The 18,438-nt window shown below is 46.7% G+C and overlaps 1 protein-coding gene across 4 annotated transcripts in view; it reads left to right on the forward strand.

Annotated features, from left to right (window-relative positions):
- The window catches only part of fsip1 (fibrous sheath interacting protein 1), a 612,301-nt gene that overhangs the window by 72,802 nt on the left and 521,061 nt on the right, over window positions 1-18,438 (forward strand). For all 4 annotated transcript variants that reach the window (XM_038785689.1, XM_038785714.1, XM_038785705.1 and 1 more), the window contains one exon: window positions 4,356-4,529. In XM_038785689.1, coding sequence (XP_038641617.1) covers window positions 4,356-4,529 — 174 coding nt within the window. The remainder of the gene's footprint in view (window positions 1-4,355; window positions 4,530-18,438) is intronic.

Here is an 18,438-nt window from a genome sequence, read left to right on the forward strand (position 1 = left end):
TATGGCGAGTAAAAACATTATTTCAAGTGAGTCATTCAGTTATTCTTATAAACTCCCACTATTGCAACAGGGAAATGATCCTTCTACTGCTGAATTCATGCCACAGAATTGTAGGCTTTCATTGTGCTTTAAACATATGCAATGATAAAGATGTGTGTTAACATAACTATTTCTTTTGTTTCCAGGTTTTGAGGTTGTTCTTGATCCTTTGAATATTGTAATTCCCTTTGTAGTTTTCACAGAATCCCTACAGTGCAGGAGGAGGCCATTTGGCCCATTGAGTCTGCACCAACCCTTTGAATGAACACTTAACCCATACCCACTCTCTCTTTCCCCCCCCCCCCCCCCCCCCATAACCTAACCTTCACCTCCCTGGATACTAAGGGGCAATTTAGCATGGTCAATCATCTAACCTGCATATCTTTGGACTGTGGGAGAAAACTGGAGCACCCAAAAGAAACGCAAGCCGACATGGGGAGAACGTACAAACTTCACACAGATAGTGACCCAAGGCAGAATTGAACCTGGGTCCCAGGTGCTAACCACTGTGCCACCATGCCGCACAAGAAGGTTGTCTGTTTAGTTTAAAAATTTGACACTTGTTCAATTTGTTGCAGTCAGGGCAGAAATACCTTATTAGCAATCTAAGAAGTTAAAATAGAGTGCCAATGCTATCTTTTCTCCTACCCAAGAAATCAACTCTGTTACATAAGAACATAAGAACTAGGAGCAGGAGTAGGCCATCTGGCCCCTCGAGCCTGCTCCGCCATTCAATTAGATCATGGCTGATCATTTGTGGACTCAGCTCCACTTTCCGGCCCGAACACCATAACCCTTAATCCCTTTATTCTTCAAAAAACTATCTATCTTTACCTTAAAAACATGTAATGAAGGAGCCTCAACTGCTTCACTGGGCAAGGAATTCCATAGATTCACAACCCTTTGGGTGAAGAAGTTCCTCCTAAACTCAGTTCTAAATCTACTTCCCCTTATTTTGAGGCTATGCCCCCTAGTTCTGCTGTCACCCGCCAGTGGAAACAACCTGCCCGCATCTATCCTATCTATTCCCTTCATAATTTTAAATGTTTCTATAAGATCCCCCCTCATCCTTCTAAATTCCAACGAGTACTGTCCCAGTCTACTCAACCTCTCCTCGTAATCCAACCCCTTCAGCTCTGGGATTAACCTAGTGAATCTCCTCTGCACACCCTCCAGCGCCAGTACGTCCTTTCTCAGGTAAGGAGACCAAAACTGAACACAATACTCCAGGTGTGGCCGCACTAACACCTTATACAATTGCAACATAACCTCCCTAGTCTTAAACTCCATCCCTCTAGCAATGAAGGACAAAATTCCATTTGCCTTCTTAATCACCTGTTGCACTTGTAAACCAACCTTCTGTGACTCATGCACTAGCACACCCAAGTCTCTCTGAACAGCGGCATGCTTTAATATTTTATCGTTTAAATAATAATCCCGTTTGCTGTTATTCCTACCAAAATGGATAACCTCACATTTGTCAACATTGTATTCCATCTGCCAGACCCGAGCCCATTCACTTAACCTATCCAAATCCCTCTGCAGACTTCCCGTATCCTCTGCACTTTTCGCTTTACCACTCATCTTAGTGTCATCTGCAAACTTGGACACATTGCCCTTGGTCCCCAACTCTAAATCATCAATGTAAATTGTGAACAATTGTGGGCCCAACACGGATCCCTGAGTGACACCACTAGCCACTGACTGCCAACCAGAGAAACACCCATTTATCCCAACTCTTTGCTTTCTATTAATTAACCAATCCTCTATCCATGCTACTACTTTACCCTTAATGCCATGCATCTTTATCTTATGCAGCAACCTTTTGTGTGGCACCTTGTCAAAGGCTTTCTGGAAATCCAGATATACCACATCCACCGGCTCCCCGTTATCTACTGCACTGGTAATGTCCTCAAAAAATTCCACTAAATTAGTTAGGCATGACCTGCCTTTTACGAACCCATGCTGCATCTGCCCAATGGGACAATTTCTATCCAGATGCCTCGCAATTTCTTCCTTGATGATAGATTCCAGCATCTTCCCTATTACCGAAGTTAAACTCACTGGCCTATAATTTCCTGCTTTCTGCCTACCTCCTTTTTTAAACAGTGGCGTCACGTTTGCTAATTTCCAATCCACCGGGACCACCCCAGAGTCTAGTGAATTTCGGTAAATTATCGCTAGTGCATCTCCAATTTCCCTAGCCATCTCTTTTAGCACTCTGGGATGCATTCCATCAGGGCCAGGAGACTTGTCTACCTTTAGCCCCATTAGTTTTCCCATCACTCCCTCCTTAGTGATAACAATCCTCTCAAGGTCCTCACCTGTCATAGCCTCATTTCTATCAGTCGCTGGCATGTTATTTGTGTCTTCCACTGTGAAGACCGACCCAAAAAACCTGTTCAGTTCCTCAGCCATTTCCTCATTTCCCATTATTAAAACTCCCTTCTCATCCTCTAAAGGACCGATATTTACCTTAGCCACTCTTTTTTGTCTTATATATTTGTAAAAACTTTTACTGTCTGTTTTTATATTCTGAGCAAGTTTGCTCTCATACTCTATCTTACTCTTCTTTATAGCTTTTTTAGTAGCTTTCTGTTGCCCCCTAAAGATTTCCCAGTCCTCTAATCTCCCAGCAATCTTTGCCACTTTATATGCTTTTTCCTTCAATTTGATACTCTCCCTTATTTCCTTAGATATCCACGGTCGATTTTCCCTCTTTCTTCCGTCCTTCCTTTTTGTTGGTATAAACCTTTGCTGAGCACTGTGAAAAAATCGCTTGGAAGGTTCTCCACTGTTCCTCAACTGTTCCACCATAAAGTCTTAGCTCCCAGTCTACCTTAGCTAGTTCTTCTCTCATCCCCTTGTAATCTCCTTTGTTTAAACACAAAACACTAGTATTTGATTTTACTTTCTCACCCTCCATCTGTATTTTAAATTCCACCATATTGTGATCGCTCCTTCCGAGAGGATCCCTAACTATGAGATCATGAATCAATCCTGTCTCATTACACAGGACAAGATCTAGGACCGCTTGTTCCCTCGTAGGTTCCATTACATACTGTTCTAGGAAACTATCGCGGATACATTCTATAAACTCCTCCTCACGGTTGCCTTGACCGACCTGGTTAAACCAATCGACATGTAGATTAAAATCCCCCATGATAACTGCTGTACCATTTCTACATGCATCAGTTATTTCTTTGTTTATTGCCTGCCCCACCATCTCGTTACTATTTGGTGGCCGATAGACTACTCCTATTAGTGACTTTTTCGCCTTACTATTCCTGATTTCCACCCAAATGGATTCAACCTTATCCTCCATAGCACCGATGTCATCCCTTACTATTGCCCGGATGTCATCCTTAAATAACAGAGCAACACCACCTCCCTTACCATCCACTCTGTCCTTCCCGAATAGTTTGATACCCTCGGATATTTAACTCCCAGTCGTGACCATCCTTTAACCATGTTTCAGTAATGGCCACTAAATCATAGTCATTTACGATGATTTGTGCCACCAACTCATTTACTTTATTCCGAATTACATTGTAATTTAAGCTGCCAAAATACTCTGGCATTATTAATCTGTTGATCCTCCTCATGATTAACTACCATCTTATAATTATCATAGAATTTACAGTGCAGAAGGAGGCCGTTCGGCCCAGCGAGTCTGCACCGGCTCTTGGAAAGAACACCCTACCCAAGGTCAACACCTCCACCTTATCCCCATAACCCAGTAACCCCACCCAACACTAAGGGCAATTTTGGACACTAAGGGCAATTTATCATGGCCAATCCACCTAACCTGCACATCTTTGGACTGTGGGAGGAAATCGGAGCACCCGGAGGAAACCCACGCCCACACGGGGAGGATGTGCAGACTCCACACAGACAGTGACCCAAGCCGGAATCGAACCTGGGACCCTGGAGCTGTTAAGCAATTGTGCTATCCACAAGGCTACCGTGCTTTTAAAAAACATTTCCAATTAAGAGGCAATTTAGCGTGGCCAAGCCACCTACCCTGCATATCTTTGGGTTGTGGGGTTGAGATCCAAATAGACAGGGGGAATGTGCAAACTCCACACAGACAATGATCGGGACCAGGATTGAACCTGGGTCCTCGGCGCCGTGAGACAGTGGTGTTAACAACTGCGCCACCGTGCCGCCCTCACATTACATTTTCTTAAATTAATGCTGCATAGACTGGATTTTATTGCCATCTAGTTACTGCTTGTCCTCTGGTTTTTAGTTGTACAAATGTGTTTTCATTCCCGTTCACAAGTTTACAATGATTGTATTTTATTTGTCTATAGGATACTTCTGTTCCCTGGGCATTATCTGTAGTGGACAGGGAGGGATATACGCCAGAACCCATGGATCAACAACAGTTGGCAGAGATAGATGCCAAACTGCAGGTTTTCATTTTGGATGGGGATTTCCCTATGATTACTACCTCATTGTCCAGTGTACACACCCAGCATTATCAGGTATGTGGGACCAAGGTATATATATATATATAAAAAATTAGATGCTTGGTACTTATTTTTGAAGTACATCATTCACTCATCTGGTAAAGAATATAAAAAAGGCACAAGTTTAATAAAAGTTAGCAATTAAGTTGTCATGAATTTAGTTGCCAAAATATCTTTATTACAGTGGATAAGGATGATAAAATGTAAATTGCAGACTCCAGTTGTGTGGAAGAATAAACATCATTCATGCTACTGGTTGTAAATGATTTCCTACAGTGTACTGGTAAACTAAAAAATAATTGTTCGCTTTTACTAATAAATGGGTACAATATTTTGTCAATTACATTTGTTAAGCAGATTTCACCTCTTCTTTAATGTGACCATTCCAGTGAACCTTTTTTAAGATGGTTGTCTTGCATTGAACTAGTCTGGTAGCTCCATGTACTGTGAAGTGCTGATGTGATGCTTTTTAAACATGAGTGTCATGAGTTGTAACGTTGCGACAAGCACTGACACTTAATAATTACCAGCTCAAGTTCAATTGCTTGGATTAAGAGACAAAAGAAAATGTAACTTTTGATAAGGTTCCCAACGGTAGGCGATTGCAGAAAATACAGAGGCATGGGATTCAGGGTGATTTAGCAGTTTGGATCAGAAATTAGCTAGCTGACAGAAGACAAAGGGTGGTGGTTGATGGGAAATGTTCAGACTGGTGTCCAGTTACTAGTGGGGTACCACAAGCTTTGGGGCCGCTGCTGTTTGTCATTTTTATAAATGACCTGGAGGAGGGCATAGAAGGATGGGTGAGTAAATTCGCAGATGACACTAAAGTCGGTGGAGTTGTGGACAGTGCAGAAGGATGTTCCAAGTTACAGAGGGACATAGATAAGCTGCAGAGCTGGGCTGGCAGGTGGCAAATGGAGTTTAATGCAGAAAAGTGTGAGGTGATTCATTTTGGAAGGAGTAACAGGAAGACCGAGTACTGGGCTAATGGTAAGATTCTTGGTAGTGTGGATGAGTAGAGCGATCTCGGTGTCCATGTCCATAGATCCCTGAAAGTTGCCACCCAGGTTGAGAGGGTTGTTAAGAAGGCGTACAGTGTGTTAGCTTTTATTGGTAGAGGAATTGAGTTTCGGACCTCTGAGATCATGTTGCAGTTGTACAAAGCTCTGGTGCGGCCGCATTTGGAGTATTGCGTGCAGTTCTGGGCGCGCATTATATGAAGGATGTGGAAGCATTGGAAAGGGTACAGAGGAGATTTACAAGGATGTTGCCTGGTATGGAGGGAAGCTCTTGTGAGGGTAGGCTGTGGGACTTGAGGCTGTTTTCGTTAGAGAGAAGAAGGTTAAGAGGTGACTTAATTGAGGCATACAAGATGATCAGAGGATTAGATAGGGTGGACATTGAGAGTATTTTTCCTCGGATGGTGATGTCCAGCACGAGGGGACATAGCTTTAAATTGAGGGGAGATAGATATAGGACAGATGTCAGAGGTAGGTTCTTTACTCAGAGAGTAGTAAGGGGGTGGAATGCCCTGCCTGCAACAGTAGTGGACTCGCCAACACTAAACGCTTTCAAACTTCATTGGATAGGCATATGGACGATAAGGGAATAGTGTAGATTGGCTTTAGAGGGGTTTCACAAGTCGGCGCAACATTGAGGGCCGATGGGCCTGTACTGCGCTGTAATGTTCTATGTTCTAACTTGTGATAATCAGGTTATGCAAAAAGCTCCAGCCTTTTGTTTGGAAATTTAAGAATACAAGTGTGCATATGCAGTATTTTGCATAGCAAGAGGAATTAGCCTACCATTAACACTTTAGGCTGCTGCCATTAAAGTCTGCATATTGAAATGTTATTCTGTTTCTTAGTTCTGGTAGTGTTCTGAGAGTCAATTTATTGTTTTACCCATATATGTTAATCTTATATTCACTCATTTTGCTTTGGGAGTGTCCACTACGCTATTGTCTAAGTGTCAATTTATTGTATTACCCATATATGTCAATCTCATATTCATTCATTTTGCTTTGGGGTTGTCCACTACGCTATTGTTAAGACCTTCACAAATCACTGTAGGGATTCTATGAAATATGAATAATTCAAAAACTACATCTATAATTCAGTGAAAATGCTACTTTCCAGAACATGTGTATTTACTGTTTTACAATACATTTACGCTACAAATGTGCAAAGAGTCGAGAGTTCCATTCTGCTTTGATCTTAGAACATAGAACAGTACAGCACAGAACAGGCCCTTCAGCCCTCGATGTTGTGCCGAGCAATGATCACCCTACTCAAACCCACGTATCCACCCTATACCCGTAACCCAACAACCCCCCCGGCGGAGAATCCCAGCGGCGGAGGATGTGTGTGTGTGTCTATATATATATATATATATATATATATATATATATACACCACACATATTTATTCATCAATCACCCGAGTGTGTGTGTGTGTGCAATATATATATATATATATATATATAAAACACACCACACATATTTATTCATCATTCTAACAGCTGAAATTCACCTTGGAATTTCCCACCGCACCCCCTCCCCACCCGTGGGTTTCTCAGCTGAGTGGGCTGGGCACAATGGGAAATCCCACTGGCCAGAGGCAGGAATGGAGAATCCCGCTGCCGGTGCCGGCTCGCCACCAATGAATGCACATAGTTTTTTCATGGAACATGAGCACCACTGGATAGACCAGCCTTCTTGAACCTCTACAGTCCATGTGGTATGGGTACACCCAAGGCACTGTTAGGGATGGAGTAACTAATTTTGGCCCAATGACAATGAGGGAATAGCGATATCCGGCAAGATATTCCAGCTGTTTACCCTGGCGGGACTGTCCAGTCCCGCCAATGGCACACCGCCGCCACAGGTCACAGGTTTCCCAGCGGCGTGGAGTGGATTCAGTAGGAATTCCCATTGACAGCAGTGGGACCAGAAGATCCCGCCGCTGACGAACTGCAGACCACCTTCTGCCGCCAAGAAACACGCCACGGGGAGGCCAGAGAATCTCACCCATAGTTCCAAGTCAGGAATGTGTAGTAATAATAATCTTTATTAGTGTCACATATAGGCTTACATTAACACTTCAATTAAGTCACTGTGAAAATCCCCCAGCCGCCATATTCCGGCACCTGTTCGGGTACACTGAGGGAGAATTCAGAATGTCCAATTCACCTAACAGCACGTTTTTCAGGTATGTCACTTGGAGGGTGTCCGTGTTCCCCTATGTCTGCTGCCCTTGTCTTTCTTGTTGGTAGAGGTTGCGTATTTGAAATGTGCTGTCGAAGGAGCTTTGATGAGTTCCTGCAGTGAATCCTGTACATGGTACATAGTGCTGTTATTGTGCATTGATGGTGGAGGGAGTGAATATTTAAGGCAGTGGATAGGGGTGCTTTTTCCTGGATGATGTAGTGTTGTTGAAACTGCAGGCATCCAGGCAAGTAGAGAGTATCCAATCACAGTCCTGACCTATGCCTTGTAGGTAGTAGACAGGCTTTGGGGAGTAGGGAGGTGAGTTGTTCGATGCATATTCCCAGCGTCTGACCTACTCTTGGAACCACAGTATTTGTGTGGTCTGGCCCAGCTAAGTTTCTGGTCAATGGTAACCCTCAGATGTTGATAGTGTGGGATTCAGCAATGGTAATGCCATTGAATGGCAGGGAGATGGTTAGAGTCTCTCTTGTTGCAGATTCCTATTGCTTGGCACTTCCATGAATGTTAGTCGCCACTTATCAGTCTAAGTTTGATTGTTGTCTTGCTGAATATGGATGTGGACTCCTTCAGTGTATGAAGAGTTATGAGTTACACTGAACCCTTTGCAATTGTCAGTGAACATCACTACTGACCTTATGTTTGAGGGAAGGTCGTTGATGAAACAGCTGAAAATAGTTAGGTCCAAGATACTACCCTGAGGAACACCTGCAGCTGTCCTGGGACTGAGATTATTGATGTCCAACACCAAAAACAACCTCATTTGGGACTGGAAAAATTCTTCAATTTTCCACCATTCCCTCATCTTTACATGGTTCATCTCCCTTTCCTTTGACTTATCTGTATCCACTTTTGGCATAGAGTGCATATTTATATTTAGGACAAGCTCACCAACTCCCATACCTACTGCAACTATACCTCCTTACAGCCTCCATCCTGTAAAGACTCTCTTCCATTCTCTCAGTTTCTCTGCCTCTGTCACGTCTGTTTGATGATGCTGCCTTCCACAACATCGCTTCCGACATGTCTTACCTTTTTCCTCAGTGGAGGATCACCCCCCCCCCCCCCAGAATGGGTGACTGGGTTGTTAACCATTTACTGCACTTCTGCCCTCATCCCTTCTCCTCTCTCCCAGAGCCAGAGTTCCCCTTTGTCCCCACTTTATACCTCATCAACCTCAAGTATTATCTTCTGCCATTTCTGACAGCTCCAGCATGATGCCACCACAAAACACATCTTCCCCTTCCCTATTAGCATTTGGAAGGAATATTTCCCTCTGTGACACCCTCGTCCACTCTCTATCACCCTTAACACCTCATCCCCTTCCCGTAGCATCTTCCTATGCAATTGTAGGTGGTGTAAATCTGTGCCTTTATTTCCTCCCTACTCACTGTCCAAGGTCCAAGACACTCCTTCCAGATGAAGCAATGATTAATTTAATCTACTGTACTTTGGTAGGTCTAAAATAGAGGAAAATATACTGTAAATGGCAAAACTCTTAGGAATATAGAAAGCCAGAGAGATCTGGGCGCGAAGATCTACAGATCTTTGAAAGTGGCAACACAAGTGAACAAGTTAGTCCAGAAAGCATGTGGAATGCTTGCCTTCATTGGGTGGGGCATCAAGTATAAAAACTGGCAAGTCATGCGACAATTAAAAAGACCCTTGGTAAGACCACACTTGGAATATTGCGCACAGTTCTGGTCGCCACACTACCAGAAGGATATGGAGGCTTTGGGAGGGTGCAGAGGAGGTTTACCAGGATGGTATCAGTTGTGCAGAGAGACTGAATTGACTCGGACTGTTTTCATTAGAACGACGGTGTCATAATATACACACAGGTATATGATGGAGTGCAGACAGGCAGCGATTGACACACAGGATGACCAGTGAACACACAGAACACAGCAGCCAATCATCAGACAGGACACGAACACTTTAAAGCCAGAGGGCACTAGTTTTCCCACTCTCTTGGGATCCAGCCTCTGAGACAGTCAGAGCCCGTGAGCAGCAACTAGAACATACACCATGTGGTAGTCAGTTAGTCTGGTCAGGTTAGCCTCAGGTCTCTAGTCAAGTCAGTGTGATAGTTAAGAGTTCAATAAAATCGAGTTGCATTTACATAGGTTTGGATGAGGGCGGCCATTTCGCGCGCTTTTCCCGGGCTCCTGCGCATGCATGCCACGACCAAGAGGCCGACGACTGAACTGCGCAGGTGCGCACGTTGTTTGACCTCACTGATGCCGGCGCCATGATGTGCAACAACTGTGGCTCCACCCATTTAAAGCGGCACTGTCCCGCGAAATCTCGACGCTGTCTCCAGTGTGGCAAGCTTGGCCACTACGCAGCCCTGTGCAGATCTGCTCAACTGCCCAACACACAGCGATCCCAGCTGCAGCGCAGGAACGTCCGGCCAATACAGCAACCCGTTGCGGACTCCGACTCCGACATGCTTCCAGATCCCGACACCGAGGGCCTCACATCCCCATTCCGGGTGGGCATCATCACCATGCACACGCTGCTTTCAGCAAAGAAGATGAAACAACTCCCAGTGATGAGTATTGATCCGGACGACGAGTGCTGTGCCACCCTTACGGTCAACAAGGGTCGCATACGCTTCAGGCTGGACACCGGCGCTTCGACGAACCTCATTTCAAAGTCTGACCTTGACACCATCCGCATCAAGCCAAGCATTCTTTTTACGGCCTGCCAGCTCCTCGACTACAATGGCAATGCCATTGCTGCCAGTGGCTCATGCCAGCTTGCGGTATCCATCGTTCTTCAAAAGCAACCCTGCGTTTTGAAATTGTAGGAACCAACGGAGCTTCCCTGCTCGGTGCTCGGGCCTGTAAACTCATGAATCTTGTACAGTGGGTTCATACCATGTAGTCCGCAGAGGCAACGGCCTCGCCAGATGTCAACTTCCAAACCCAGTTAGGTGACATCATAGCACAATACCACAGCATCTTCGAAGGTATGGGCACACTCCCCTACTGATACAAGATAGTGCTGAAGCCGAATGCCACACCTGTAGTTCATGCACCGCGTCGGGTGCCGGCACCCCTTAAGGACCGCCTCAAGCAGCAGCTGCAAGACCTCCAGGACCAGGGTGTAATTTCTAAGGTCACTGAACCCACGGACTGGGTTAGCTCCATGGTTTGTGTCAAAAAAACCATCAGGGAAACTTCGCATTTGTATCGACCCCAAAGATTTGAACCGTAACATCATGAGGGAACACTACCCTATACCTAAATGAGAAGAGCTCACCAGCGAAATGGCTCACGCCAGGTTTTTCACGAAGCTGGATCCCTCCAAGGGGTTTTGGCAAATACAACTGGACGCATCCAGTCGAAAGCTGTGCACATTCCACACCCCGTTCGGTCGCTACTGTTACAACCGGATGCCCTTTGGCATCGCCTCCGCCTCGTAGGTGTTCCACCGCATAATGGAGCAAATGATGGAGGGCATCGAGGGGGTGCAAGTGTACATCGATTATATCATTATCTGGTCCACAACTCCTCAGGAGCACATCGATTGCCTCAAGCGAGTGTTCCACAGGATCCACGAGCATGGCCTGCGACTCAATAGAGCCAAATGCTCGTTCGGTCAAGCAGAAATAAAGTTCCTTGGCGACCATACTTCGCAGTTCGGTGTGCAGCCGGATGCAGGCAAGGTATCGGCGATCAACGCCATGAAGACCCCGGAGGACAAGGAGGTCCTCCGCTTACTAGGGATGGTCAACTTCCTTGGGAGGTTTATCCCCAACCTTGCATCACACACCACAGCTCTCCGCAATCTCGTTAAAAAAACCACCGACTTCCAGTGGCTCCCCGCTCATGAGCAAGAGTGGCGTGAGCTCAGGGCGAAACTCACCAAGGCCCCTGTACTGGCGTTTTCCGACCCTGCCAAGGAGACAAAGATCTCCACCGACGCGAGCCAGGCTGGCATTGGGGCAGTACTCCTCCAGCGCGATGAATCCTCCTCCTGGGCCCCAGTCGCATATACCTCTAGAGCCATGACACCTACTGAGCAACGATACGCTCAGATTGAAAAAGAATGCCTGGGCCTCCTCACAGGGATTGACAAATTCCATGATTATGTGTATGGACTCCCCAAATTCACGGTCGAGACAGACCACAGGCCATTGGATCACATCATCCAAAAAGACCTTAATGATATGACGCCACGGCTACAACGCATCCTCCTCAAACTCCGCCGCTACGATTTCGACCTGGTCTACACCCCGGACAAAGAGCTCATTGTGGCCGTGCACTCTCTAGATCCATCACCACGCCGTGTGAGCAGTCGGACTTTGTCTGTCAGATAAACGCTCAAGTGAAGTTTTGTGCATCCAACTTTCCGGCCACTGATGAAAGGGTTGTTCAAATTCGTCAGGAGACGGCCAGGGACCCTTTACTCCAGCGGCTCATGCGACATCTCACGGATGGTTGGCAAAAGGGGCAGTGCCCCCAGTTTTATAATGTAAAGGACGATCTAACGGTAGTGGACGGCATACTCATGAAGCTGGACAGGATAGTAATCCCACAGTGCATGCGAGAGCTGGTCCTCGGCCAAATCTACGAGGGTCACCTGGGGATCGAAAAGTGTCGCTGTCGAGCCAGAGAGGCAGTATATATTGGCCAGGCACAGTCAGGATATCGTCAACACGGTCCTCAATTGCCCAACGTGTCAAAGGTTCCAGTCGGCTCAGCTTAAAGAGACTCTGCAGACGCATGAACTGGTGTCCTCCCCATGGTCCAAAGTTGGTACTGACCTCTTTCATGCAAAGGGCTGAGACTATGTCCTCCTCGTGGACTATTTTTCCAACTACCCCGAGGTGGTCAGACTGACTGACCTCACATCAACAACAGTAATCAAGGCATGCAAGGAGACATTTTCCCGTCATGGCATTCCAATTACAGTTATGAATGATAATGGCCCTTGCTTCTTCAGCCAGGAGTGGACGGATTTTCCCCGGCTCTACAATTTTAGGCACGTCACTTCAAGCCCCCACTACCCCCAGTCGAATGGGAAGGCTGAAAAGGGGGTCCACATTGTTAAAAGACTGTTATGCAAAGCTGCTGACTCTGGTTCGGATTTCAACCTGGCGCTGTTAGCCTACAGGGCGACTCCTTTGTCCGCTGGCCTGTCCCCAGCACAGCTCCTAATGAACCGCACACTACGGACAACTGTGCTGGCTATCCACATCCCGGACCTTGACAATTTTCTGGTCCTGCAGAGGATGCAACAGTCTCGGGCCCAATGCAAGTCGGTGTACGACGTCTAAGCCACAGATCTCCCTGCTCTGGTCCCTGCTGACTGAGTTTGTGTTCAGCTACCTGACAGTGGCTGGTCTGCCACGGCTGTGGTGGTCAAGCAAGTGGCCACGAGATCGTTCCTCGTTCGTGTGCATGATGGCTCCTTTCTTCGGCGTAATAGGCGGGCACTGCGGCTACTTCCACGCCCGCCACCTGAACGTGATGTCCCGCCTCGCATGCCGGTTCCACAGGACGCGCCCTTCCACGAGGCCACTGATCTGCCGGCTCTTTACCGCCTCTACATTGGGGGAAGTCCGCCCGTTAAAGTGATGCGGTCCCTGACCCACCCTTGAGGCGGTCAACCAGAATTCATCGCCCGCCACAGAGACTGAAATTTATAGACTGAATGTTGCATTACCTTGTGATCAGTTTACACATCTGTACATATTGTTTTCTTCCAATTTTGCTCTCTGCCCTCTATCTGCACTAGACACCTTCCATGTAAATACGTTCACATACTTGTATATAGTCAGGCTCCTGTACACACACACACACTATTTATTGACCTAACACACATTTTTCTAACAGTAAAAAAAAAAGGGGAGATGTCAATAATATACACACAGTCTCTGATGGTGCACAGACAGGCAGCGATTGACACACAGGATGACCAGTGAACACACAGAACACAGCAGCCAATCACCAGAGAGGACACAACCACGATAAAGCCAGAGGGCACTAGTTTTCCTGCTCTCTTGGGATCCAGCCTCTGAGACAGTCAGAGCCCTTGAGCAGCAACTAGAACATACACCATGTGGTAGTAAGATAGTCTGGTCAGGTTAGCCTCCGGTCTCTAGTGAAGTCAGCATAGTATCAACCCACAGTTAAGTGGTATGATAGTTTAAGAGTTCGATAAAATCGAGTTGCATTTCTTCAAGTATTGGAAGCCTGTCTCTCATCACTACTGCAGTAAACGCAGTCCTCGCAGACCCAGCTTACCCAACACATCAATGGAGGTTGAGGGGGTGACCTGATAAGAGGTCTACAAGATTATGAGGGGCATGGATAGTGGATGGGCAGTGTTTTGGGCCAGGATTTAGAGAATCCCAAAGTGTAATCATGGAGTTCACCTGACCACACTTTTACTAGATTGTGGTATGAGGAGCACACGCCCACTCTAGCAGATGTAGTGCAGCAGAGATTGAAAAGTAATTTTTAAAGCAAAACAATGTTTATTTATGAACTCAGTTAACCTTTTTAAAACATAGTGAGCATTTTAGCAACCATTATTCAAATACAACCCCCAAAGAATACAACACTAAAGTAATCCTTAAACTTTCTTATTAACATCCATAGACATTAAAAAAAACCTTTTAAACAGAAGCACATCAGGTTTAAATTCCCTACTGAGAACTGTTATCACTCTGAATTCACCAATGATCAAGAGGTAGTCCTTTACATGGCAGAGAGAGCACATTACACCTTCTCTGGCTGACTGCAGCTCCAACACTGAAACAAAACCAAAAAAACACAGACAAACCCAGCTTTTCCTCAAAGTGAAACTAAAAAGCAGAGCCAGAGCTCTGCTCCACCCATCATACTCTGACATCACTGCAGTAACTTGAGCACAGACATTTCTTAAAGTGACATTCTCATGACAGCAGGCCCTCTTTCCCAGGGTGGAGGGGTCAGTCACCAGGGGGCACAGGTTTAAGGTCTGTGGGGCAAAGTTTAGAGGAGATGTGCAAGGCAGGTTTTTTTATACTGAGGGTGCTGAGTGCCTGGAACACGTTGCCAGAGAAGATTATGGAAGCAGTTACATTAACGGCGTTCGAAAGGCATCTTGACGAACACATGGGTATAGAGGGATACAGTACAAGGAAGTGCTGAGGGTTTTGGCCAAGGTTGGTATCATGACCGGTACAGGCTCGGAGGCCGAAGGGCCTATTCCTTGCTGTATTGTTCTTTGTTCTTATTTGCTGCTCACGATGCAGTCCCCTCCACACTGGGGAGAGCATGCACAGACTGGGTGACCGCTTTGTGGACCTCCTTTGCTCAGTCTGCAAACCAGGCCCTGACCTTCTGGTTGCTTGTCATTTCAATTCACTACCTGTTTTCATGCTCATATTTCTGTCCTCGGCCTGTTACAATGTTCCAGTGAAGCCCAACGCAAGCTGGGGGAACAGAACCTCATCTTCACTTTGGCACTTTTTCAGTCTTCTGGACACAACATAATTTCAGACTATGAACTTTTCTCCATTTTGCTTTGTTTGCCCCCAAGTGTCAGTTTATATCTTGTTCTCATGTATTTGCCCTCAGACAGCGCTGATCTGTATTCTACTGTTAACACTTACGCTGGTCGAATGCTTTGTGTCTTCATATTTTTTTTAAAAGTATTTTTATTGAAATTTTTAGCATTTTAACATTTTCAAAAATGAAACAAAACCATTACGCCAACTCCCAAATACAATAATCCTTGGACCAAAGTACTCCCCCCCCACCCCCATGCCCAACATTTAACAGTAACAAGCTCTCTGAAATACAAAATAAACGAAACCAATTTCTTATGTACCCTTCATTTGCCCCCCTTAGGGAAAATTTCACCCGAAGATGTAGGAACTTCCATTAGATCTCCCGCCAAGCATAGGCACAGGGTGGAGAAGCTGATCTCCACCCCAACAGAACCCGCCTGCAAGTGATCAACGAGATGAAGTCTAAAACATCCTCCCCCATCGCGTCTGCACTTCCGGCAGGTCCGACACCCCGAATATGGCCCCCAGGGGACCCGGCTCCAAATCCACATACAGGATCGTCGACCTGGTGCTGAAATATGACCCCCAGAATTTCTCCAACTTCGGGCAGGACCAGAACATATGCGCATGATTAGCCAGGCTTCTCCTTCACCATTCACAAGTATCCTCCACCCTCTCAACCAGCCGACTCATCCTTGACTTTGTCAATTTCGCCCTGTACACCACCTTCGACTGTATCAGCCCCAGCCTCGCGCACGAGGTTGAGACAGTCACCTTGCGCGGCACCTCACAACATAGTCCTCCTCCAGCGCCATCCCCCAACTCCTCCTCCCACTTTGCCTTAACCTCCTTCATAGACACCTTATCCTTCTCCTCTCATAAATTACCAAGACGTCCCCATCCTCCAACCCCATCACTGAGAACACCTCCTCCAACAACGAAGAGGCAGGCGCTATTGAAAAGGTCGGAAAATCTTTTCTAACAAAGTCCCGTACCTGCAAACACTGAAACCTTTCTCATGCGGAAACCCAAAATTTCCCCTCAACTCCTCCAAGCTTGTGACTAGGCCCAAAGAATCCGCCTCCGTCCTCACCCATAAAACCTCTCCGAGTTCGCCCCCCAGTAATAATACTAAAAGTTCGGAATGCCCGCAACTGCCGGCCCCTCTGAAGAGCCGCCTTCCTTATCCTGCACACTTTCCCTGCCCAAACAAACAACAAAACCAACCTGTCCACCCCTTTAATAATCAACTTGGGCAAAAAGACCGACAGGCACTGAAATCAAAATAGAAACTACAGCAAAATGTTCACCTTAACATCCTGCACGGGGAAGATTGGCCCACCTCAATAAATCCTCTTTCACCCTCCCAACCAGACTTGTAATGTTCAGCTTACGAAGCCACGCCCAACCCCAGGCCATCCACACCCCCAAATACCTGAAATGAGTTGTTGCCACCCAAAGCAGCAACCCTCCCATTTCAACCCACATCCCGGAGAAGACACCACAAAATACTTGCTTTTCCCCAAATTCAACTTATAGCCCGAAAACACCCCACATCCCTTAAGCAGACCCACTATGTGCCCCACCGAAGAGCTCTGGTGCGAAATATATAACATCAGATCATCCGTATGCAGAGACATCCTGTGCACTCCTCCAACCTCAACAACAGCACCTTCGCCAGTACCTTGGCATCCTCATTCAACAGAGATAGGGGCCTGCATGACCCATGCTCCAGCGGATCCTTATCCTTTTTAAGCAACAATGAAATGAATGCCTGACCTATCATTTCTGGCATTGTTCCCCCCCCCCCATACCATCGCGTCCTCTATCATTTCTACCAACAGTGGTACCAACTTATCCTTAAATAATTCCACGGGAAAACCATCTGGCCCAGGTGCCTTACTTGTCTGCATTTTCCATTTCGCTACCTGCATTTCTTCCACCCCCACTGGTGCCTCCAATTCTGCCCTCTCCTCCTCTCCCACTTCCAGTTACTCCCAACAGCCCCAAAAGTTCCCTCCTAACCGACAGACCTTCCGGTGGCTTTGACCTATACAGGTCCCGATAAAACTCTTCAAAAACCTTGTTCACCTGCTCCGGCGCCACCATAAGCTCACCCATCCCATCTCTGACCCGAACTTTCTCCCTCACCGCTGCTTGCCTGCGGAACTGGCCTGCCAACATCCGGCTGGCCTTCTCCCCATGCTAATAAACGACCACCCAGCCCTTATCAGCTACCGGACCACCTTCTCCATAGACAGAAGATCGAACGTAGCTTGTAACTCCTTTCTCCTCACCGAAAGACCGGGATCTGGATACCACACATACATACTTCCAAATCTCCTCTATTAATCGTCGCCGTTCCTCCCTCGCCTCCTTAACCACCTGCGCCTTATACAAAATAACCTCACCCCTCACTACCGCCTTCACACTTCCCATACCACTGACAAAACCTCCCATTACGATTGAACCCCGCATAATCTTTGAACATCTTCCTCATTTTAGTAAAAAACTTGGGTCCACCAACAGGAGCACATAAACCTGTACACTGGCCTCTGAACTGACCCCCTTCTCCAAATCCACATCCACCCAATGTGGAGCATGGTCTGAGATCACAAACCCAACATCATCCCAATTTGGGGCACATACTCTAACCAGCACCACCAACCACCCCTCCAATGCACCGGTTACTACCCCTCCGATCCACCAGCACCTTCTCCATCTGTAACCTCACCCTCTTGCCCACCAGAATCGCCAGCTCCTGGACCCTGCTGACAAAGCCTGAGGGGAACACCTGGCTCAGCCAGCCATTCCTCAGCCTAATCTGGTCCTTCACCCTCGGATGGTTCTGCTGTAACAGCATCACAGTGGCTTTCAACTCTTCAAGTGTGAGAAAACGCTTGCTTTTTTCACCTGTCCTTCCTGCCCTCGCCCGTTCCACATCACCACCCTGACCGGGGTCTCTCACCCCCCCACTCACCATCTATCCTCCATGTTCACTTCTCCAGGCAACGCCCATCAGGTGGTACCCAGACCTAACCATAGTCACCGTTGTATTATTCCTTGTGTCTGAATAAAGCTTGTAGTCTTCCAGTTGAAGTAGATGCTTTATTTCTATGAGTTTGTTCTCCTCTCCAGCATTTATACTATGTTGCATCTGAACTGCCAGTCTGTCTCCTGCTCGC

The sequence above is a fragment of the Scyliorhinus canicula genome, chromosome 2 (assembly GCF_902713615.1).
Source record: "Scyliorhinus canicula chromosome 2, sScyCan1.1, whole genome shotgun sequence".
NCBI classification, from domain to species: Eukaryota; Metazoa; Chordata; class Chondrichthyes; order Carcharhiniformes; family Scyliorhinidae; genus Scyliorhinus; species Scyliorhinus canicula.